The sequence below is a fragment of the Callorhinchus milii genome, unplaced genomic scaffold (assembly GCF_018977255.1).
Source record: "Callorhinchus milii isolate IMCB2004 unplaced genomic scaffold, IMCB_Cmil_1.0 Scaffold3, whole genome shotgun sequence".
NCBI classification, from domain to species: Eukaryota; Metazoa; Chordata; class Chondrichthyes; order Chimaeriformes; family Callorhinchidae; genus Callorhinchus; species Callorhinchus milii.
In genome coordinates, this window is record NW_024704744.1 from 75008582 (window position 1) to 75031788 (window position 23207).

Consider the following 23207-nt stretch of genomic DNA (forward strand, 5'->3'; position numbering starts at 1 on the left):
GCAAGTGGTTAATCGCCCTATTTACGACTTCCAAGTTTGATATTATCTGCTAAGGGCCTCCTTTTCAATTGTGTAGAAAACAAAAACACACAAGCGTGTGGGGCTTATGAAAGGCATATTTTCCAAGCTCCGCAAATGGTGATTTTTTAAAAATTGTTATCCAAAGGTGGATCTTCAGAATGAAATATTGGCACCCAGCTTGATTTAGAAGTTTAGCATATGTTCACACAGATTGTCAGTACTCTCACCTCTGTATCAGAAGCTGTGGTCCAATCCCATGTCAGGACTTGAACTCATAGTCTAGGCTGACATTCAGTGCAGTACTGGGAAAGCACATTTTTTGAACACACTTGAAAAAAATAGTTTGCACACTTGTCTAAAACGTGGTCTTAGTTTAAATAGTCTAATTTTCTTAACTCAAGTCAGGCATCTATACGTATGAATTAAAAATAGCATCTACATTTCCAATTGATGTTGCAACTACGACACGAGAGGTCACAAGGTAATGTCGCCTTACATCAATTTGGTTTGAAGCAACAGCAACTTACCTGATCTTTAGAGAAAAAAATTACAAAGTCTGCACAGAGTCCACAACATAAATGATGCTTAAAGTGCATTCAAACACGATAAGAAACTTTCAAGATTTAGTTCAGGTTCTGAAGTATTCCTGAAATGGTGGCACTGTTCTTGTGAGCTAAATGCTATTTTCAAGAGTGAAAGCTACAGAGTTTTTCTCTTTGGTTCTTTACATAAAATAAACGGTCATGATCTAAAGATGAGCACACAAAAGCTTGTCAAAAAAATTACCACCTTAAGTCACATTAAATAACAGTAGCAGAGAGGTTTCTGTAGCCATTACCTTGATCTCAATATTCCCAACTTTGGCAGTGGAGCGGATGATGGGTCGGCCAACCAAGGCCGGAAAGATATGTTCTGGGAAGTTGGAACCAGCATAGCCACATTTCACAAACTGCACAGAGTGGGGAGGAATGAAAAGCCATTTTAGTTTCACACAGTTGATGTAACCTGTAGTTCAGAAACAAGTAGTTCAGTAAACTATAAAAAATAATTCTCCATAATTAATAGCACGTCGTTGAGACGTCTCAAAGCGCTTTGCAGAATATGCCATAATGTAAATTTGACTGGATATTTTGTGGGCGAAATGCAGCATTTTAGTTAATTGACGATAGATAGTTATCTTCGACTGTGCCTTCAGTCACCCACCTACCCCTACCCTCCCTCCACCTCTCCTGATCTCAACCACCAGCTTGGGTGCAGATCCCTGACTGTCCAGCACTTTGGGATGTCCTCATCACGCAAAAGGCTCTATACAAATGTAATTTATTGTTGTTGTCAAGAAAAATTATTCTTACAAAATCCCGGATTTTTTAACAATTGACATACGATTACTCTGCAAAGATCAAATTCCTGTTACATACATGTGAAATGGTACGCAACTAATTAATGAAACCACTTGCATTTATATCGCAACTTTCACACAGGAAAAGGTCTCAAAATACTTCATGACAGGACTCTATGGAAAGCTGAGTGAAGTGGGTGGAAATGACCAAAGAAACTAGATTGGGTGAGTGAACATGTAAAATGTCACACATCTCAATTATCAGATAATACAACCCATCACCAAAGTCAACCATGGAACAAAATCTTATCCTCACCCAAGTTCCACACACATGCACTTTCCAGGAGAGGGTTACTGGACAGCACCAGGAGTGGGATGCCAAGCTGATTTTTATCTTCCGAAGGCTAATCGCAGATTCTCTCCCCTCCCTACACCCTTACAATGTTGCTGTCTTTACTGTACTTTAACCTCAACCTTTCTCATACAAGTAACAATGAACAATAACAGGACAATAAAAACTAAACATTTTATGCTTCATTATCACTTCCTTTGGACTACTCAAACTGCTGTATACCACTGCAAAGTAAACTATATGTAAGATTATGCATGGCTGGGATACTTAATTTTATACTTTCATATTAAAAGCTTCAGTGTAGCGTCATCACACAGATACTTCCAACCAGAAATATCTGGAGACGGACAGGATTCTTGCCCCCACCAATTCAAGCCCACCCAACACCTTCTATCTTTGCAAAAAGATTTGTTTTGAACTCCTAGAAAGGCAACAGTTGGTACATTTGAGTAGAAAGCTAAATGTTTGAAACACAAGTCAAACACCATTATTTATGGTAGAAACAATATATTCCAGAGGCAGTACAGGAAAATATACATAGAATTACACAGAATGTAAAGCACTGAAAAGACCATTCAACTTATCTCATCCTTGCTGGTGTTGAGCTCCACATGAGCCTCCACCCACCCCTTCTCCCAAATGTAGTCCCTTCTTCATGTATTCACAGAGTTTCCTCTTAAACGTATTGATATTTTCTGCTTCAACAATGGCTCTGGCAGTGTGTTACACATTCTTACCACCCTCTGTGTAAAGGAGTTCCTCCTAAACTCTTAAACCTTATATGTATGTCTCCTACGGACTTACCAACAAGTGGAAACAGTCCATTTAATTTCACATTTAATCAAATAAACATCTCTTTTGGGTCCACTCTCAATCAATTTTGCCTACACAAAGTAGGCAATACACAGTAACAACACTTCATAGTACATCTTGTGAAGCACTGAGATAACCTCCCAATGTGAAAACTGTTCTATCAAATGTAAGGAATCTAACCGGTCCACTTTTTCCTGGTAATCGTATCCTTTCACCCCTAGTAAAATCCAAGTATGACGCACCCTCTCCATTGCTACAATGCCCTTCTTGTAATATGGCGATAAGAACTATACAGTATTCCAATTTTGTTTTGCAATTTAACTCTACCTTGTGTTTGTATTCTATTCTTCTGGACAAAGTCCAGAACTATTTGCATTAATTATTATAATCATCATTATTAATAATCATATTTTTTTCAGCAGGGGGATGTTTTAAAAGGGATTCATAGCTTCACACCCTGTAGAGTGTAGTGATTTCCATGCAGGTATTTATGACCTCGTCGTCCTACTTTACAACTTTTAGGAAGTTGTTAATCTAACTTCTCAAATCTCTTTGCTCCACTAGGTTCTTTACCGTAACATCGCCCGACTCCACCACTACCTCACCCCTCAGGCTGCTGAAATTCTTGTTCATGCCTTCATCACCTCCAGGCTCGACTATGCAAACGCCCTGCTTGTTGGCATTCCCACTCCTCCCTCCACAGGCTGCAGATAACTCCGTGACCCCATCTCCCCTGACTCCATTAGCTCCTTATCCTTCAGAGGATCCAGTTCAAGATCCTGGTCCTCACATACAAAGCCCTCCATGGCCTCGCCCCACCCTACTTCTGCGACCTCCTAACCCTCTACCAACCCACCCGTTCCCTCCACTCTGCCGGCTCTGGCCTGCTCCATGTCCCCCAACCCACCCGCCCCACCATTGGCGGGAGAGCCTTCAGCCACTCTGCCCCAACCTCTTGAATTCCATCCCCCAGTCACTCCCCCTCGCCCCCTCCTTAGCCTCCTTCAAGCCCCACCTCAAGACCATCCTCTTCGACCATGCCATCGGCCACCCCCCTTCCCCTCCCTTACCCCCCCCAACCCCAGTTCGGGTCTGAAATGCTGTACTCTATCCAGCACCTTGGGACGTCCTCCCGACATGAAAAGCGCTATACAAATGTAATCTTGTTGTTGTTGTACCTCTTAGGCTTTCAGCATCTAAGGTATAAACAACTTTTTTTCATTCCTCCTATCAAAGTGAATCACTTCACATTTCTCTATACTGTAATGAACTTCATCCGCTACCTGTCCCCCGTTTGAGTTATATTCAGCCAGTTTAGTTTTCTTGCATCTTTTTGCAGTTCTCATTATTTCCCATACCCCCATTTAGTATCAATTGAGAAATTCCCCCATATCCCCATTTGGCATCAATTCACACAATATATATATATATTTTAAATAGTAAAGTCCAGGCCACTTTATTACCAATCAGCAAATACATCTTGCGCGATATTTTTAAGAACCCAGTGTCTCCACCTCCTTATATAACCTTCCTGGGTTATGCAATCACTTCACACACTTTTGGTTTGTGGCATTTGCTCATAACCACCAAGCAGTCATTCATGTCATGAAAAATCAAACCAACTTCCTATCAGTTAACACTTCATGCAACAAATAAGACCAGAATCAAGAGGGGCGGAGTAGTAATAATAATAATAATAATAATAATAACCCTTGCATTTGATATAGCACTTGATCATGTATTAGTAATTATAATAGATTATAGCCTGCAAGGATTATAATAGATATAACTATAATATGCAAGGATTATTACATTATTAATTAAAAATCCCACCCGCCCCCACACCCCTTCACACACGCAGGGCATGAAACTCTATCTGAATAAAAGCTCCCACCGCCCGCCCCCACACCGAGCTGCCAGGAGCCAGGGCCTGGTTGTTAGCTGGAAAGCAGGTGGGGCTCCTCCTGCTCTGCTCTGCTCTGCTCCGGGGCCTACCTGCCCGCTCTCCCCTCACACGCTCCTGGCTAACAGCGGAAACCGCATAGGCCGGACGCGCGTTGACCCGGGGCACCGGGTAAATGGGCACAGCGGCTCCAGTTTAAGAGGCTTCCGCCGCCTCGCATCAAAAGGAGCGCCAGGGCTTACCCCGGTGCCGTTGTCACACACCACCACCTTCTTGCCCTGACTGTCCATGGCACCGATGCCGTCGCCTCCGCCGCCGGATTTTTTTTTAACTCTCCGCTCGAGCTGCTGCTACCAACCGCCGACCGACCGACCCATCCGGCGGCTCCCGTCACGTGTTTCCGGACAACGCGAGCGACCCGTGAGGTAGGTGTGTGTGTGTGTGTGTTGGTTCAGTGACGGGACGGGCGGAGGGGGGGGAGGGGCGAGGCAAGATTGGCCAATCGCTCTGGGGAACGAGCGAGGCGGGAAACAGACGTGATTGACAGCCATGTTGACCAATCGCGCTAAAGGCGCCAGATGATCGACAGCAATGCGGACCAGTGGATTGCGGGAGGATTATCTTTGGCGGCACGATTGACGAATCAATTGCCTCGGAGGGCGTTGAGGTGATTGTCCAATCGCTCTCCGGGGTAGAAAAATAGGTGGGAACCGCGGTGATTAACAGTAAGATCGACCAATCACGGTCGGCGACTGTCCTGGTGGTGGGCGGGTCACCCCCCTCTGCCACCTCATGGCCAGTTGATGGGAGGGTTTGCAGAGTGGTGGTGGGCTCTCTGCTTGTGTAACAATAATAATAATAATAATTCTTGCATTTGATATGGCACCTTATCATATCGTTGCGAAGTCTCAAAACGCTTCACAGAAAATACTGTAATGTGGAGTGACTGCTTTTTCGGGTCGAAATCGGAAGAGGGATACGTACGACAAAATTGCATTTGTATCGCGTCTTTCACATCAGGGGCACGTCCTCAGCTGCCGGACAATCAGTGCTTTGGATCCGAGCTGGGGGTCGGGAGCGGGGTGGGTGGAGAGCAAGGACTGGCTCAGTGAGGTGGAATGTGCATCCTTGGATGGTGAAGCTGTCATTGCGTGTGTTGTGGAGTTACTGACAGGACCCAATCAGGAGAGCCTCGGTCTTGTTGATCTTTAACACTAGAAAGTTAGCTCTCATCCGGGACTTGATGTCTAACAGACATTCTGTCAGGACAGCAGTGGTCCTGGAGTCGAGGGTGGAGGCAGAGAGATAGAGTTGGGTGTTATCCACACACATGTGGAAGTTGTCCCCATGTCTGCGGATGATGTCACCAAGAGAGAGCATATAGATATTGAAGAGGTGACCAAGGACTAAGCGATCCCTGAGGAACGCCGCATGAGACGGTGCAGGGCCAGAGGAGAAGCTGTTTGTGCAGATGAATTGAAGACAGTGTGAGAGGTAGGCTCCGAACCATTCAAGGACACTTGGCTGTGGCTGGACCATCAGTTAAGCTTCTTGAAAATGATTGAATAGACAATGGAACAAGAGGACATAGATAATTATTTGGGGAGCACAAGTTTGCAGGATTATGGAGAGAGAGCAAGGGAATGGGATCGATTTGCATAGCTCTTTTCAAAGAGCAGGCACAGACATAATGGAGCAAATGGCTTCTTTCTGTGCTGTATAATACTATGAGGGCAGAACCATGAAGTTTGAGGTGAGAGTCGTGGCAGTGGAGGATAGAGAAATACAGAACACAACCAGGCCATTCGGCATAACTCGTCCCATGTTGATGTGGTTGGATCATCAGTTAAGATTCTTGAAAATGTAACGGGAAATTTCAGGACAGACACCTGGAAATTCTTGAGATCAGATGGGCAGAAAGGCTTTCTTCATAGACCAATCTTGTGATCTTATCTTATGATTTTTCCTCACCCCCAATCCCCAGGAAGTTTGTCCTCACTCAGAGGGTAATCAACAGTGGAACAGGGTTGCGAGGAAGAGTGGTTGAGGCCACTCTAGGACTTATTTTAAAAAACAGTTGATTCAGTGATGGGTATTCTGGAAGGATGAGATCGGATGGGTTTTCATCATACAGACCAATGTTGTGATCTTATCTTATGATTTTCCCCACCCACAATCCTTAAATTGATTGGATGAATCAATCTCTCAACCTCTCCTTCCACATCCACTCTGCTACCCACACCCACGGTCACTTGCTCGACCTGGTGATCACCCGGAGTCTCAGCATGTCGGATGTCACCATCACTGACAAGGCCACCTGTGACCACCATTTCATCTCCCTCAACTCCCATATCCCTCTCCCCACTGCCTCCAAATCTACCACCATCTTCTACCGCCCATGGAAGAAGATCTCCCCGCAAACCCTCTCTGCTCCCCTGGAGTCCTCCGAACTCCTGCCCCTCTGGCCCATCTCTCGCACCAACCCACTCGCTGCGCTTACTCTTCTCCACCGCACTCTACGCCCTTGCCACCCTCACCTCCCGAACTGCCTCCTATTCCCGATCTTCACCCTGGTTCACCAGCCACCTCCGCTTGCTTAAGGGCCAGGTGCGGTCTGCGGAACACACTTGGCTCAAATTCGGCTTGACGGTCCACCGCCACATCTGGCTGGACCTCATCAAGAACTACTGCTCTGCTCTCGCCTCATCCAAATCATCCTTCTATTCCAAGTTAATCCTGGAGGTGAAGGGCAACCCCAGGCGCCTATTCTCCACCACCAACTGGCTCCTCTGCCCTCCCCGCCACACCTTGCAGTTTCTTTCCTCTGACTCTCACTGCGAGAAAATGCTGGACTTCCTCGAGTCCAAAATCGAGGGAATCCGCTCAGCTGCCACTGCCCTCCCAACTTCCACCCCCTCACTATCCCACTCCACACAATTAGCCATCCGACAATTACCCATTCCTCCTTCCACACCTTTGAACCTGTCACACCCTCCTCTGACTTCACCACCGTAACCTCCATGAAGCCCACCACCTGCTCCCTGGACCCCATCCCCATCCCTCGCCTTAAATCCCAGCTCCACCTCCTTGCAACACTATTCACCGACATCATTAACCTCTCCATGTCATCTGGCACTGTTCCTTCCCCCCTCATAAACAGCCTTTATCACCCCCACCTTGAAAAAACCTTCCCTTGACCCATCACAGCTATCTAGCTACCGGCCCATCTCAAATCTCGCTTTCCTATCCAAGGTCCTTGAGAGAGCCATTGCCTCCCAGCTTCGCTCTTTCCTCTCCTCTCACTCCCTCCATGAACCCCTCCAATCGGGTTTCTGGAAGCTGCACGGAAACTGCTCTGGTCAAGATCACAAACGACATCCTGACCATGTGTGACCAGAGGCTCCCTCTGCCTTCGCGTCCTCCTTGACCTCTCCATCGCCTTTGACACTGTGGACCACTCAATCCTCCTCCACAGCCTCTCCTCCCACCTCAACCTTCAAGGTTCTGTCCTTGACTGGTTCAGGTCCTACCTTTCACACCGCCTCCACTTTGTTGCGGCAAACGGCTTCTCTTCCAGCCCCCGCACTGTCTCGTGCGGTGTTCCTCAGGGCTCTATTCTCGGTCCCCTCCTCTTCACCCTCTACATGCTCCCCCTTGGTGACATTATCCGTAAACATGGGGTAAATTTCCATATATATGCGGATGACACCCAACTCTACCTCTCTGCCTCCACCCTGAACTCCAGGACTACTGGCATCCTGGCCGACTGCCTGTCCAACATCAAGTCCTGGATGAGGGACAACTTGCTCCAGCAAGCCCATCCTGATCGGCTCGTGCCTCCACATCTGAGGCGCTGGCAGCATCAGCCTCCACGACTACACACTCAACCTCACTAAGCCAGTCAGGAACCTCGGTATCTTGTTTGACCCTGAACTGTCCTTTCTCCCCCACATCCGCGCCATGACCGGCACTGCCTACCACCACCTCCACAACATTGTCAGACTCCGCCACTATCTCACCCCTCAGACTGCCGAAACCCTCACCCACGCATTCGTCACATCAAGGCTCGATTACGAGAACTCCTCATCGGCCTTCCCGACTCTTCCCTTCACAAGCTGCAGGTCATCCAAAACTCTGCAGCTCGTGTACTCTCACTCACCAGGCTCACTCCCACCCTCACCCGACTCCACTGACTTCCCATCCCCCAGAGGATTGAGTTCAAAATCCTTGTTCTCACCTTTAAGGCCATCCATGGCCTTGCCCCCATCTACCTCTCTGACCTGCTGACTCTCTACCAACCTGCCGGCTCTCTGTTCATCGGGCTCCGGTCTGCTCCATATCTCTCGTCTGACCCGCCCTACCATCGGTGGCCGGGCTTTCAGCCTCTCTACCCCCACACTCTGGAACTCCATCCCACAGTCCCTTCGCCTCGCTTCCTCCCTTGCCTCCTTCGAGGCCGTTCTCAAGATCCTTCTCTTCGACCGCAATACGCTGTGATCTACAATGTATTTGAGTGTAAGCATTAATTATATCTGCCTATGATGAGCCAGGCAGCCTGGTCAGTCCTGAGGTTCCCTGCAGCAGGACGGAGCTGCCGCCATCTCAACAAGTGACTCCGTTCTGCTCTATCCTGGGACGTTTGGTGCCACCGTGAAGTCAGAAGCTGCGGAGACATCCCCTTCACCTCCACCCACCGAATGTATAGCAAGTCACATCTTAGCCATCACACTGGGGGAAAGTGCAATCGCAGGGCAGCTCCTTTATCAAGATGGCGACGAATCCATTACCAAGATGGCGGCCAGCGGCGCCTCTCAGCCACGGGCTCCAGCACTGATGTGGGTCCGCGCTGAGCTCAGGGTATCCCGGTCTCTACCGGCCGAGTTGCACCCGCTGCACGTTCTCGTGCCCGCCTCGGCCTTCTCAGGACAGGCCGCAGCTTCCGGGCCCGGTGGCGGCTGCGTCCTGTCCCTGCACCGCCGCCCGGCCTCGGCTTCACCCTCGGGCCGTGGTTTCTTCGTCTCGGCCTCGTTCGCACCAGAGGACGAGCCGGAGGAAGCGGGGCCCGGGGAGCAGGAGCCGCTCCAGATCCGCACCAGCGAGCTCTTCCTGCGGCACTACGGCCTGCGTGGGGCGGCCGCGGCTTGTGGGGAGGAGCGGCTGCCCGGGAGCGAGGCGGCGGTGCCGGTGTGGGCCCGCCTGGTGCAGCCGGTGCCTCCTCTGAGCCGGGCGGTGCTGGCCGCCCGCACCCGCGCCGCCTGGCGATGCCTCAGCTCCCAGGCCTTCAGCCGCCGCCTCCTGCTGCTGAGCTGCCAGCGCCGGCCCCTGCTGCTCCGCCAGGGGGACGCGCTGGCCCTGCCCCGGGACTCGGGCTGGACGCCAGGCGAGGCCGGGGATGAGGAGGCCGCAGTGCTGGTGCTGGAGTGCAGGCCCGTCAGTCAGGGCGCGCTGACTCTCCGCACCAGTCTGGTGCTGACCTGCTGCCCGAGCCTCAACCACAGGCCCCGGCGCCGCCGCCGCCGCCTACCCGCCTGCTCTGCGCCTCCGACTTCGCGCACTACACGGGAGGCCTGGATTTGCAGCGCGGAGCCTTGGGCTCGGGCTCGGGCTCGGGCGTGGCGGCGCTGCTGGAAGCGCTCGAGTGCCGGCTGGAGGCGCGGGTGCTGGGCCTGGCCGGGCTGGTGGAGCGGGGCCGGCTGGCGGCCAGGCCCGGGCCTGAGGCCTGCTCAGCTCACGGTCTGGGCCTGGATTTGGACAGCTGCCTGGTGCTGAGCAGGCCGGCCCTGCGGCGCCTCGGCCTCTTCAACCGCGAGTGGCTGGCCTTGTGGCTGCTGGAGGCAGGGGGTCAGGAGCCAGGCCCGGTGTCGGCCGGGGCCCGCTGGGCCTCGGTGCTGGTGGTGGATGATCCGGGGCTGGAGCTGGGGGCCAGCGGGGCGGCCGTATCACCCGCCTTCTGGTTTAATGTCTCGGGCGGGGCTCCGCTGCCTGTCACCGGGAGACTCCTGGGAGCAAAGGTGAGGCCCGGGGGCTCGCCAGAGGGTTCATGTGGGTCAGTGGGAGTGTGTAAGGTGTGCGGGTGGGGTTTGGGTGTGAGGGGAGGCAATGTGTAAGGTGTGTGGGTGGGGTGGGGTTTGGGTGTGAGGGGAGGCAATGTGTAAGGTGTGTGGGTGGGGTGGGGTTTGGGTGTGAGGGGAGGCAATGTGTAAGGTGTGCGGGTGGGGTGGGGTTTGGGTGTGAGGGGAGGCAATGTGTAAGGTGTGCGGGTGGGGTGGGGTTTGGGTGTGAGGGGTGGCAATGTGTAAGGTGTGCGGGTGGGGTGGGGTTTGGGTGTGAGGGGAGGCAATGTGTAAGGTGTGCGGGTGGGGTGGGGTTTGGGTGTGAGGGGAGGCAATGTGTAAGGTGTGCGGGTGGGGTGGGGTTTGGGTGTGAGGGGAGGCAATGTGTAAGGTGTGCGGGTGGGGTGGGGTTTGGGTGTGAGGGGAGGCAATGTGTAAGGTGTGCGGGTGGGGTTTGGGTGTGAGGGGAGGCAATGTGTAAGGTGTGCGGGTGGGATGGGGTTTGGGTGTGAGGGGAGGCAATGTGTAAGGTGTGCGGGTGGGGTGGGGTTTGGGTGTGAGGGGAGGCAATGTGTAAGGTGTGCGGGTGGGGTGGGGTTTGGGTGTGAGGGGAGGCAATGTGTAAGGTGTGCGGGTGGGATGGGGTTTGGGTGTGAGGGGAGGCAATGTGTAAGGTGTGCGGTGGGGTGGGGTTTGGGTGTGAGGGGTGGCAATGTGTAAGGTGTGCGGGTGGGGTGGGGTGTGAGGGGTGGCAATGTGTAAGGTGTGCGGGTGGGGTTTGGGTGTGAGGGGAGGCAATGTGTAAGGTGTGCGGGTGGGGTGGGGTGTGAGGGGAGGCAATGTGTAAGGTGTGCGGGTGGGGTGGGGTGGGGTGTGAGGGGTGGCAATGTGTAAGGTGTGCGGGTGGGGTGGGGTTTGGGTGTGAGGGGTGGCAATGTGTAAGGTGTGCGGGTGGGGTTTGGGTGTGAGGGGTGGCAATGTGTAAGGTGTGCGGGTGGGGTGGGGTTTGGGTGTGAGGGGAGGCAATGTGTAAGGTGTGCGGGTGGGGTGGGGTTTGGGTGTGAGGGGTGGCAATGTGTAAGGTGTGCGGGTGGGGTTGGGTGTGAGGGGTGGCAATGTGTAAGGTGTGCGGGTGGGGTTTGGGTGTGAGGGGAGGCAATGTGTAAGGTGTGTGCGGGTGGGGTTTGGGTGTGAGGGGAGGCAATGTGTAAGGTGTGTGCGGGTGGGGTTTGGGTGTGAGGGGTGGCAATGTGTAAGGTGTGTGGGTGGGGTGGGGTTTGGGTGTGAGGGGTGGCAATGTGTAAGGTGTGTGGGTGGGGTGGGGTTTGGGTGTGAGGGGTGGCAATGTGTAAGGTGTGCGGGTGGGTGGGGTTTGGGTGTGAGGGGAGGCAATGTGTAAGGTGTGCGGGTGGGGTTGGGTGTGAGGGGAGGCAATGTGTAAGGTGTGCGGGTGGGGTGGGGTTTGGGTGTGAGGGGTGGCAATGTGTAAGGTGTGTGCGGGTGGGGTTTGGGTGTGAGGGGAGGCAATGTGTAAGGTGTGCGGGTGGGGTGGGGTTTGGGTGTGAGGGGTGGCAATGTGTAAGGTGTGCGGGTGGGGTTGGGTGTGAGGGGTGGCAATGTGTAAGGTGTGCGGGTGGGGTGGGGTTTGGGTGTGAGGGGTGGCAATGTGTAAGGTGTGCGGGTGGGGTGGGGTTTGGGTGTGAGGGGAGGCAATGTGTAAGGTGTGCGGGTGGGGTGGGGTTTGGGTGTGAGGGGAGGCAATGTGTAAGGTGTGCGGGTGGTGGTTGGGTGTGTAAGAAGCTGACTGTGTTTCTGCTCGCAGCCGTGTGCGTGAGGCTGGAGGTGGGTGTGTAAGGTGCGGTGGGTTTGGGTATGTAAGTTTGCGGTGGGTGTGTAAGGAGCTGACTGTGCTCTCTGCCCGCAGCGTGTGTACGAGACTGGCCATGTGGGGAGGTGTGGGAAGGACAGCCGGTCTGTGCTCAGCGTCCCTCCCCTGACCAGCGAGCTGCACCTGGAGACCATCACAGCGCCCCAGTATAGTGTGGGGGAAGAGTACGACAGTGTCCTCTGCCAGCACTTCCTCACTGCCAGGTCAGAGCCACACTGTTAGTCCAACAGTTGGTCTACCAATACCGCCTGCGTCCTTATTCTCTCCCCCACCACACCCCCAAAATGTCTGCGTTTCGGTCCCTTGCCACCCAGGGGTGTCTCCTTGAACCTATGATCCTCATTGGCTACACTGGATCCCCAGCCCCCAAAGTATAAAGTTCAAAGTCCTCGCCTTCAAAGCCCTCCACAAGGCCTTGGTCCTCCCTACCTCTATGATCTGTTAACTCCATACAGACCTCTCCGCTCGGCAGGCTTTGGCCTGCTCCATGACCCCCGCCCTGCCTGCCACACCAATGGCAGTCCGGCCTTCAGCCTTCATACCCCCAGCCACAGTCCTGAGTGCCCCCTTCAAGGCACGCCTCAACATCCTCCTCTTCAACAGCGCCTTTGGTCACCCTCCTATCGTTATCCTCCCTGCCCTTTACCCCTCTTGATCCCAACCCTCAGCTCGGGTACAAATCCTGACTATCCAGTCCCTTGGGACATCACCCAATGTGAAATGCGCTATACAATTGTAACTTGTTCTTGTTGGCTTAGGATTGGGGGGGTGCTGCTGTTTGCAGAGGAGGTAGGTTGGAATCATGCTGATATGTATCTGTTGCAGGCTGGTCCAGGTTGGAGATGTGCTGTGCGTTCCCACGCGGGATAAAGTGGACTTCATTCAAAATTCCTCAGACAAAGCCCTCAGGTAGCAGTGTCTGAACACTTGGAACACCCACAGGTCCCTTCACTGGAATTTCTATAAGGTCACTGCCCCTGGGGGAGAGAAGACGTGGTCAGTTCTGTGAGGGGGGGGGAGCATGGGGGGTGGTTTGGTCAGTCCCTGGGAGGTAGGTGTGATCGCTCCCGGAAGGGGGGGTTGCAGTCAATCCTAAGGCTGGGCAGTGTGGTCAGGCCCACAGCGTGATCAGATCTCCTCTCAATGCCTGCAGGTGGCCGGTGCTGTATTTCAGGGTAAAGTCCGTGTCTGAAGGGAAGCCCCCCGGCCTGAGACTGGGACACCTGGGACACCTGGCCCACCGCGAGCACACCTCTCTCTACCTGGTGAGTGTTTAGACCTCCTCAGCAACCGCGCCTGCTAATGATTTCAAGGGAGTGAGTGTGTGTTTATGCTAGTATGATTGTGTAAAGGTATAAATGTTTGCAAATGTACACATGTAAAGTTTTTGTGGGTTGGTAGGCAAGCGTATGTGTTGGAGAGTACGCTTATGTGTGGGAGTGTGTGTGTGCACATGCCTGACGTTTGCATGTGAATGCAGGTGTGCAGGTGAACAAGCATGTTCACTTGTGTGTATTCATGTATGTGTACCTGCTCTTTGTGTGTGAAAATCGGTGTGTGCAGGTGAACAAGCGTGTGTGTGTGTGTGTGTCTGACTGGTGTTTCTCTCTGTTGCAGGCTGGTTGCACTAACAGCTTTGTTCCCTCCTATGCTGCCTGTGCTGGGAACCCAGTGTGGGGTAGTGTGGCTCCCCCTGGCCTGGCTCACACTGTAGACCAGCTCTCTGACATCATGCTGCCCTACCTGCAAACCGGGTACGTCTGTATCCAACCCGTAAGATATGCCATTGCTGCTTATAACCCACATGCATAATATATTTATTTATAAGGCAACTTTCACATCAGGAGGATGTGCCAAAGAGCTGGATGGTCCAGGGATCCACTTCCCAGTCCCGCTCCTTCACTCGATTGGCACCGGCCTCCTGCTTGTCCCTTACACCACCGTTCTACCATTGGAGGTCGCGCTTTCAGCCACTGCGCCCCCCTCTCTTCCTCAATCACTCTGCTTTGCCCCCTCTCTCCCCAGTCCCCAGCTGCCTTGACCGCCCCATCCATCGGTTCCTCTGTGAGACTCGCTGCTTCTGATCCCTGGGAGTAAATTTCGCTTCGCTCATCTTCACCCTTCCTCCCAATCCTCCTCCCTTTCCTTCTCCTCCCTTACAATCACCCTCCCTTCTCCTCCTGCAAACTCCACAGCTACCTGTCCCCTTTGCCATCGCACTCCAGAATGTCTACTCTCTTCGGCAACCAGTTCGCTACATTTTTGCTGTTTATAACCCATAATCTGCTGTAATCTGTCTTTAACCTGTGGTATGATTGACCTGGGAATATGGACGGACAGTGGAGAGGGAACTTCAATCTGCATTTTATCTGTGACATATCTGAACTGGTAGTGTGGACGGACAATGGAGAGGAAGCTTTACTCTGTATGTAACTCTCTGTCACACAGGCCGTCGGTGCTGGCAGGGCCGTGTAGTGTGCTGCTTTGGGGGCCGAGCGGCAGTGGGAAGGCAACCGTGGTGGGAGCAACATGTTACAGATTACACCTGCATCTCGTGAAGGTCAGTGCTGAGGGGAGTGGGCAGTGTGTCCCCGAGGGAAGAGTGGGGGAAGTATCTGCGTGTCCTGTGGGGAGGGAGTTGCAGGTCCCAGGAGATTGGGCAGTCTGTGACTCTCGGTCTCTCACAGCTGCAGTCTAGCGGTCTGTGTTCCAGGTAAGTGGAATCCTGTAGCGTAGTGGTTAGCGTGTGTGCCACACAAGTGAGAGCACCTGGGTTCGATTCCTGAACTCTTAGCAAGTTTCCTTACTCCACATGGCACCGTTTACCTAGCAGTAAATAGGAACCTAATTGTTAGTCGATTGGCACATTGTGGTCACTCAATCTGCGACTATTTGTGGGACACTGCTTCGCGCAATTGGCTACACATTTCGCTCATACAAATGTCAATCCACTTTACAATATATTCTGTGAAACACTTTGAAACATTTCAATGATGTGATAAGGCGCTATATCAAATGCAAGTACTATTATTAAGTGGATGTCTGGTTTGGGGGTGGAGGGGTGAGGGTTGTGATGCAGGGAATGTGGGGTCTGTCCACTTTTCCTGTCCTCTTGCAGTGGAATGCGTCAGTCTATGTTCCAGGAGAAGTGAGTGTCTGGTGGGGGAGGGTGTCCTGGGTGGGGAAGTGGGGTTTGTGACCCAGGTAGTGTGGGGACTGTGACTCTTCTTGACCTCCCCACTGTGGGGAGCCTGACCTCTCTCTTTCGGTGGCAGGTGGAATGCAGTGGGCTGTGTGGAGACTCGGTGGGAGCCACGGAGGCCCGGCTGACAGCGGTGTTCTCTGTGGCTGACACACACCGACCGTGCGTGCTGCTTCTGCGCAATGTGCAGCGACTGGCGGCCGAGAGGGACGGAGTGGGAGAGGACCCCCGGCTCGTGGCCACTCTGCACCGGCTTCTGACAGAGCTCGTTCAGGACCCAGGTACTCTGTGCTGGGTCCAGCGGGGCTGTGTAACCCTCCCCTCCCCCCACCTTTTTCTCTCTCTCTGGTAAAATTACCCATTGGGGAGCCTGACCCCTCTCAGTGTCTCTACAACAAAAGGTGGGTGCTGACCACTCTCTCTCTCTGGCAGGAGGTACCCAAAGTCTGTTTGTAGGACATTGTTGTGCACAATTGTGCTGCCACATTTGCCCACAATACACGGTGATTCCATTTCACAGTAAATCCTGTGAAGCGCTTTGCGATGTCCTTCCGACATAATCAATGCAATATTATTATTATTTACCCGATGGGCACGTTGGGGAGGCTGACCTCTCTCAGTGTGACAGGGAGCTGTGTAACCCCTCTCTCTCTCTGTGGCAGGGAGCATCTCTCTCTCTCTTGCTATCTCTGTCTCTCTCTGTATGTGACAGGCAGCTGTGTAACCTCTTTCACTCTCTGTGGCAGGCAGCTGTGTAACCTCTCACCCTCTGGCAGGCAGCTGTGTAATCTTTCTCTGTGTGGCAGGGAGTACCCAGTGCTGGTGGTGGGCACGGCAGGGAAGATGAGGGATTTGGGTGACGGGGCCCAGGCCGCATTCCTCCATCACGTGGAATTGGAAACGCTGTCCGAGCAGCACAGGAGAGAGCTACTAAGCGCGCTCAGTGCAGGACTGCCTCTAGGGAGCGATGTCAACCTTAGCAAGATTTCCCAGCAAACAGCTGTAAGTGCAAGCGGACATGTGTATCAGCCTGGCTCAGTGGTAGCGTTCTCGCCTCTGAGTCAGAAGGTTGACGGTTCAAGCCCCACGACCGGACTTTGAATCATGTAGTTAAGATTGCACTCCAATGCAGTGCTGGGGTGTGTTGCAATATCGGAGGTGCTGTCCTTCGGATAAGACCTTAGACCAAAGTTCCATCTGCTTGTTGGATGTTAAAGATGTTATGGCACTATTCAAAAAGAGAAGGGAGTTTCTCTCTCCCGGTGTCCAGGCTGACAATCCCCCAAAATAAATAAAATTGGTCACTTGCTTCACAACTGTTTGTAGGACACTGCTGTGCGCAAATTGGCTGTTGCGTTTCGCCCACTAAATACATAATCGATCCACTTTACAGTATATTCTGTGAAGCGCTTTGAAACGCCTCAATGACATGATAAGGAGCTATAGCAAATGCAAGTTTTATTATTATTAAGTGTGTGTGTGTGTGTCTCCCAGTCCCTGGCCTGCATGTCCTGACGATGAGTGAAGTTCGTTCTGTTGTGGTCAGTGACACAGGTTGCTCTCTTTGTGCAGGGCACTGTGTTGGGAGATATGTGTGCATTACTGAGTCACGCCAGCAGAGCAGCCTGTGAGAGAGCACGGAGTGGCTGGTGAGTAATTACCAACAACAACTTGTGTTTATATAGCACCCCTCATACAGCGCAGTGTCCCAAAGAGCTTGACATTTGCGGAGCCTGATGTCAAGCCGGAGGGAGGAGGTTAGTGACCATAAGCACGATCGAAGTCTTCAGGTGTGACCTAAAGAGGGGGAAAGGCAGGGGAACAGAGTGATAGCGGTCCAGAGTTTGGGGACGTAGTGGCTGAAAGCACGGCCACCGATGGTGGAACGGAGGGCACGAGGGTCAAGCAGGAGGTCAGAACCAGTCGAGCCGAGGTGAATTGATCCGTTTGGTTACAGGGAGCCAGTGCAGCCTGGTTAGAACAGCTGTGATGGGGGTACGACGTTAGTATGGGTGTGTATGTGGGCGGCAGAGTTCTGGATTAACTGGATTTTGTGTGTAGTGTAGCTGGGGAGACCAGCGACGTGGGAATGGAAGTAGTGAAGGTGGGAGGTGAGGTATGTGTCATTGTCGCCCTGTGTACAGGCTGGCCTGGATACACGCTGACTTTGCTGTTCCCAGTTTCCCAGGCAGCCGCCCCTCGGAGCGGGAGGACCTGGACCTCAGCGCAGCTGGAGTTTGTGTCCAGGCCCAGGATTTCCAGAACGCTCTGGACCGGCTGCAGTCATCCAACGCACGGGCTCTTGGAGCACCCAAGGTTAGTGCGGGACTCAGGTGTCCATGTCTGTCTCACTTCCGTAATCTTTTTCTCCTCTCTCCCCCACTCTCTCTTTACCCCCAACCCGTCTCTCTTCCCCGTTCCCCCCTCTCTCTCCTGTGTCTGGCTCTCTCCCTTCCCTCTCTTCCTTCTCTCTCTCCCCTCTCCCACCCCCCTTTCCCTCTCGCCCCCCCCCCTCCTCCCCCTCGCCCTCTCTTTCTATACCTCTTCTATCTCTCACTACTCTCTCCCTCCGCAGATCCCATGTGTACACTGGCAAGATGTGGGGGGACTGCGGGATGTGAAGCAAGAGATCCTCGACACCATACAACTGCCGCTAGCTCACCGAGAGCTGCTGACTCAGGGGCTGCGCAGGTCGGGGCTGCTGCTGTACGGCCCCCCCGGCACTGGCAAAACCCTTCTCGCCAAGGCCGTGGCCACCGAGTGCAGCATGAGCTTTCTCAGGTCAGTGACCCCTCGCAGGGGGCTGTGTGTGCATGTGTCTCTGTGTGTGTCACTGTGTATATGTCTGTGCGGGCGCCTCTGTGTGCACACGTGTCCTCTGTGTTTGTATGTTTCTCTCCTCCTGCACTCTCCCTCCCTCCCTCTCTACCTCTTTCCTTCCTCACCCCCACTGCAATATGCTGATAAATATATTTGTTCCCCAGTGTTAAGGGTCCTGAACTAATCAACATGTATGTCGGACAGAGTGAGGAGAACGTGCGAGAGGGTAAGACACAAGTGACCTGGGGGTGTGTGGTGGGGCCGTATGTATATGAAATGGGATATTATGTGTATTGGGGGAGAGAGGTTAGAGGGGGATGGGAGGGAAAGGAGGACTGTGCAAGTGTGCGAGTGCGTGTGGAATGAGGGTGTTATTTATGTGGGGGGGGGGGGTGGAATTACCACATCCAGCTTCGACTCCAGGACCATTGATGTCCTGGTTAATTGTCTGACATCAAGTCCCGGACGAGAGCTTACTTTCTCTAGCTCAGTGTTGGCAAGGCAGAGGCCCTCCTGCTTGGCTCCTGGCAGCGCCTCCTCACCTCAGCCGCTGACACTATCGCCATTCATGACTGCACTCTTCACCTCACCTCACCAATCCGAAACCTTGGTGTCCTTTTCGACCCTCAGTTATTCTTCAAACCCCACATTCATACCGTGACCTCTTCTGCTTTTCCACACCTCTGCAACATTGTCCGCCTCCGCCACTGCCTCTCACCGCAGGCCACCAAGACCCTGATCCATGCTTTCGTTACGTCCTGGCTTGACTATGCCAACCGCCTGCTCGTTGGATTTCCCAACTCCTCCCTCCACAAGATGCAGATTATTCAGAACTCTGCAGCTCGTGTCCTCTCCCGCACCGGCCTCCAGGAACCCCCATTCTTGCCCAGCTTCACTGGCTCCCCATTCCTCAGAGAATCGAGTACAAAACCCTCGTTCTTGCCTTCATGGACCTCCACGGTCTTGCTCCCCCACCTCTCCGACCTCATAACCCCATATTAACCTGTGCATTCCCTCCGCTCGGCAGACACCAGCCTGCTTCAGTTTCCCTTCATTTCCCGCCCCATCATTGGCGATTGGGGCATTCAGCATCTCTGCTCCCACACTCTGGAACTCTATCCCACAATCCTTCTGCCTCACCCCCTCTCTTGCCTCCTTCAAGTCCCGTCTGAAGACCTTCCTCTTCGACCATGCCTTCAGTCACACTCCCACCCGCACCTCCCGTGCCTTCCTCCCCTTCTGACCCCAACTCCAGTTCGGGTCCAAAAGCCCTGATTGTCCAACGCCCTGGGACGCCTTTCTGACTTGAAGACCGCTATACACATGTAATATTGTTGCTGTTGTGTGTATGGAAGGGATGTGTATGTGGGGGTTAGGTGGGGCCAGGACCCTGACTTGCCCTGATGCTGTGTGTTGCAGTGTTTGCTCGGGCCCGGGCTGCTGCTCCCTGCATCGTGTTCTTTGATGAGCTGGATTCACTGGCCCCAAACCGCGGGCGGAGTGGAGATTCAGGCGGTGTCATGGACAGGTACAGCTCTCTGTGACCAAACAACTTGTCCGCCTCGCCCTTTGCCTGTCCGCCTCGCCCTCTGTCTGTACACTTTTTTTACACTTCTATCTCCCTTTCTCACTTTACATATCACTCTCTTCACACATCTCTCACTGTGTCTCTCTGCGTTCAGGGTGGTGTCACAACTTCTGGCAGAGCTGGACGGGCTGCACTCCAGTGGGGATGTGTTTGTCATTGGAGCCACAAACCGGCCAGACCTCTTGGACCAGGCACTGTTGCGGCCCGGCAGGTGGGTGAGAGACTCGGGACCCGGCCAGACTCGCTATTACAGCAATAATCCTTACATCTCATTACAGCGTCTTTCACTTAGGGAAGATCTCTAAAAGAGCTTCACAGGATGTACTGTAAAGTGTAGTGACTGCATTTGAGAGGGATCATAGTAGCCAGTTTGTGCACAAAATGAATGACCAATTTTATTAGGGGGATTGTTGGCCAGGACACTGCAAAAGAAAAACTCACTTCTCTTTTGGAATAGTGCCGTAGGTTCTTTAACTCCTGGAACCTCGGTTTTACGTCTCATCTGAATCACGGCATCTCTTAACAATGCAGCCCCACGCCTCCCAACCGCAGTGTACTGGAGCGTCAACTTAGATTTAGCGAGTTTGCATTCCCGACATGAGGTTTGAACCTACGACCTTATGACTTGGGCAAGAGTTGATACCATCAGAGCCAGGCTTGACACATCAATATCCCCCAGGTACAGGGAATACAGTAAGAGGGTGAGACGCTGCCCATATCACTGCACTGGGATATCTGGTGTCAGGCTAACGTGCTGTGCTCCCTGTGGCCCAGGTTTGATAAACTACTGTATGTCGGAATCACTGAGGATCCTGAGGCACAATTACGAGTACTGGAGGCTATAACACGGAAGTGAGTACTCAACCTTCACCACTCACTCATCCACCCCTCACCCCATGTCCTGCCTCTGTGCCCTCCCCGCACCCCAGCCCCCCCCCCCGCACTCCCTAGCCGCACCCCCCCCCCGCGCGCCCCAACAACACCTTGTGCTCCCCGCGCCACTACCCGCCCTCCCCATGCCCCGGCCCCCCATCCCCCCCGCACCCCGGCCTCCTTTGCCCCTCCCTCCTCCTTGCATCGCCCTGCCCTCCCTGTGTCCCCTGACCTGTATTTGTGGGCAGATTCCAGCTGGATGCCTCAGTCAGCCTACGCTCTGTGGTGGAGCACTGTCCCCCTCACCTGACGGGGGCCGACCTGTATGCACTCTGCTCCGATGCCATGATGTCAGCCACGAGGAGGCAGATCAGCCGCATTCAGCAAGGTGTGTGACCCCATCCTGTGCTACGTTATGTGTATTACAATTACAAGTATTAGAGGCTGTAACCGCCTCTAACCTTTCACTCGTTCTCTCTCATATACTGCTCTCTCTCTTTTTCTCTCTCTCATTTGCTCCTCTCTACTGCGCTGTAGGCCTGGACACAGAGGAGTCAGAATTGTTGCTGACACAGGAGGATTTTGAAAGTGCCCTCAGCACTCTGGAACCGTCTGTCTCCGAGTTGGAGCTGAGCAGATACCGACAGCTACAGTATAGGCTCAGCGGCAAGTGAGGGGCCCACCACTGTGCTCTGCACCACTGCAGTAACGGGACCCCGAGCTGCTGCCAGACCACACAGCAAGAACAGCATCCATACAGCCACACGAACAGCACTGAACTTGTCTGCAACAGGACCTGCACCGAGCTGCGTGTTCGCTGATCGCAATCGTCAGTCACGTTTGCCTTGAACCTCACAGGTTGCCTGATGTACCGACCTAGACTCTTACCTAGGACGATCAAGTGCTATGAGCCTGGCAGAGCCGCATGCTCAGAGCAGAGAGCAGGAGCAGCTCTGTCTGGGAGAGGTCTACACATCAATAGGAGTGTACGCATCAAGTGTGCCGGGACAGAGGTGTAATAATAATTCTTGCATTTGATATATAGCGCCTTATCGTATCGTTGAGATACCTCAATGCGCTTCACAGAATGTCCTGTAAAATGGATTGACTGTATATTTTGTGGGCGAAACACGGCAGCTAATTGCACAAAGCAGTGTCCCGTAAACAGACATTTTATTTGGGGGATTTGGTGGCCAGGAAACTGGGAGAGAGAAACTCCCTTCTCTTTTCGAATAGCGCCGCGGGATCTTTAACATCCACTTGGACACGGAGGCGAGACCTCAGTTTAACGTCTCATCCGTAGGTCGGCACCTCTGACAATGTAACACTCCCCTTGCACTGCTTTGGAGTGTCAACTTAGACTATATGATTCCAGGTCCCGACGTGGGGCTTGCACCCACAACCTTCTGACTTGGAGGTGAGAGCGCTACCACTGAGCCAGGCTAATGTAGGCGTTCTATGGGGTGGGGGTTTGTACACAGGTAATATGACAAACACGTCAACACCATGCTACGAGTCAGATGATGGCCACCTCGTTCGCAGTGTCCTAGCCTCGTTTGCTCCTTCAGTCCTTTCTGATGAGGGTATAATAACAATCTTTATATTTGATAGTGCCTTATCACATCATCCAGACTTCTCACAGCGTTTCACAGGATTTTTAGAATCATGTTCTTCCCATAACCTCGCCCTCCTCATCCACTCCCCACCCATGACTATGGCCCTCCCCTTGACCTGGTGATCACCCAGGGCCTCACAGTCTCAGACATCACCATCATTGATAAAGTCATCTCGGACCACTACTTCATCTCCCTCAACACCTCCATCCGTACCCCTTCCCCTTTCTCAACCCTCCACCATCACATAATGTCCATGGAAAAAAAAATCTCTCTCTCCACTGCCCTGGAGTCATCTGAACTCCTACATCTCTGGCCCTCACTGACCAATCTCCCCTTGTCACTCTCTTTTCTCCACAACTCCCTCTCCTTTCTGGACTCCCTTGCCCCCCTCAAGGGGGACCATATCCAAACTAACGGTCCATCGGCAGATTTGGCTTCACCACACCAAGACTTACTGCTGCACTCTTGCCTCCGCCAAATCCTACTCCAAGGTTATCTCGGAGGCAAAGGACAACTCCAGGCTTCTCTTTTCCACCACAAACCGTCTTCTCCATCCTCCTTCCCATACCTCGTCCATCCTCTCAAACTCCAACTGTGAGGAGAAGCTGGACTTCCTCAAATCCAAAATCGAGGGGATACGTTCAGCCACCCCCACATCACATCTCCCTCATGACCCCATCCCCCCCCTATACTCCTTCGACCCTATCTCTCCCTCCTCCCTCACCAAGACTGTCCGCAA

At 53.0% G+C, this 23207-nt stretch overlaps 1 protein-coding gene and 1 long non-coding RNA gene across 2 annotated transcripts; one reads left to right on the forward strand and one right to left on the reverse strand.

Annotated features, from left to right (window-relative positions):
- Positions 1 to 859: 859 nt before the first annotated feature.
- Positions 860 to 4824, reverse strand: LOC121848558. The gene is made up of 2 exons (XR_006084932.1): positions 4671 to 4824; positions 860 to 970 (listed from the first exon to the last, which is right to left on the reverse strand). It is a non-coding gene; the product is annotated as an uncharacterized LOC121848558 (long non-coding RNA).
- A 4395-nt stretch (positions 4825 to 9219) lies between these two features.
- Positions 9220 to 22002, forward strand: LOC121848548 (peroxisome assembly factor 2-like). The gene is given in 18 exon segments (XM_042333137.1): positions 9220 to 9919; positions 9922 to 10439; positions 12406 to 12572; positions 13195 to 13278; positions 13523 to 13634; positions 13987 to 14123; positions 14818 to 14929; positions 15645 to 15852; positions 16389 to 16573; positions 17144 to 17220; positions 17752 to 17887; positions 18147 to 18352; positions 18556 to 18617; positions 19811 to 19919; positions 20074 to 20190; positions 20754 to 20831; positions 21101 to 21240; positions 21390 to 22002. Coding segments are annotated over 18 exon segments (3285 nt in total). The 3' UTR covers positions 21527 to 22002.
- Positions 22003 to 23207: the final 1205 nt, after the last annotated feature.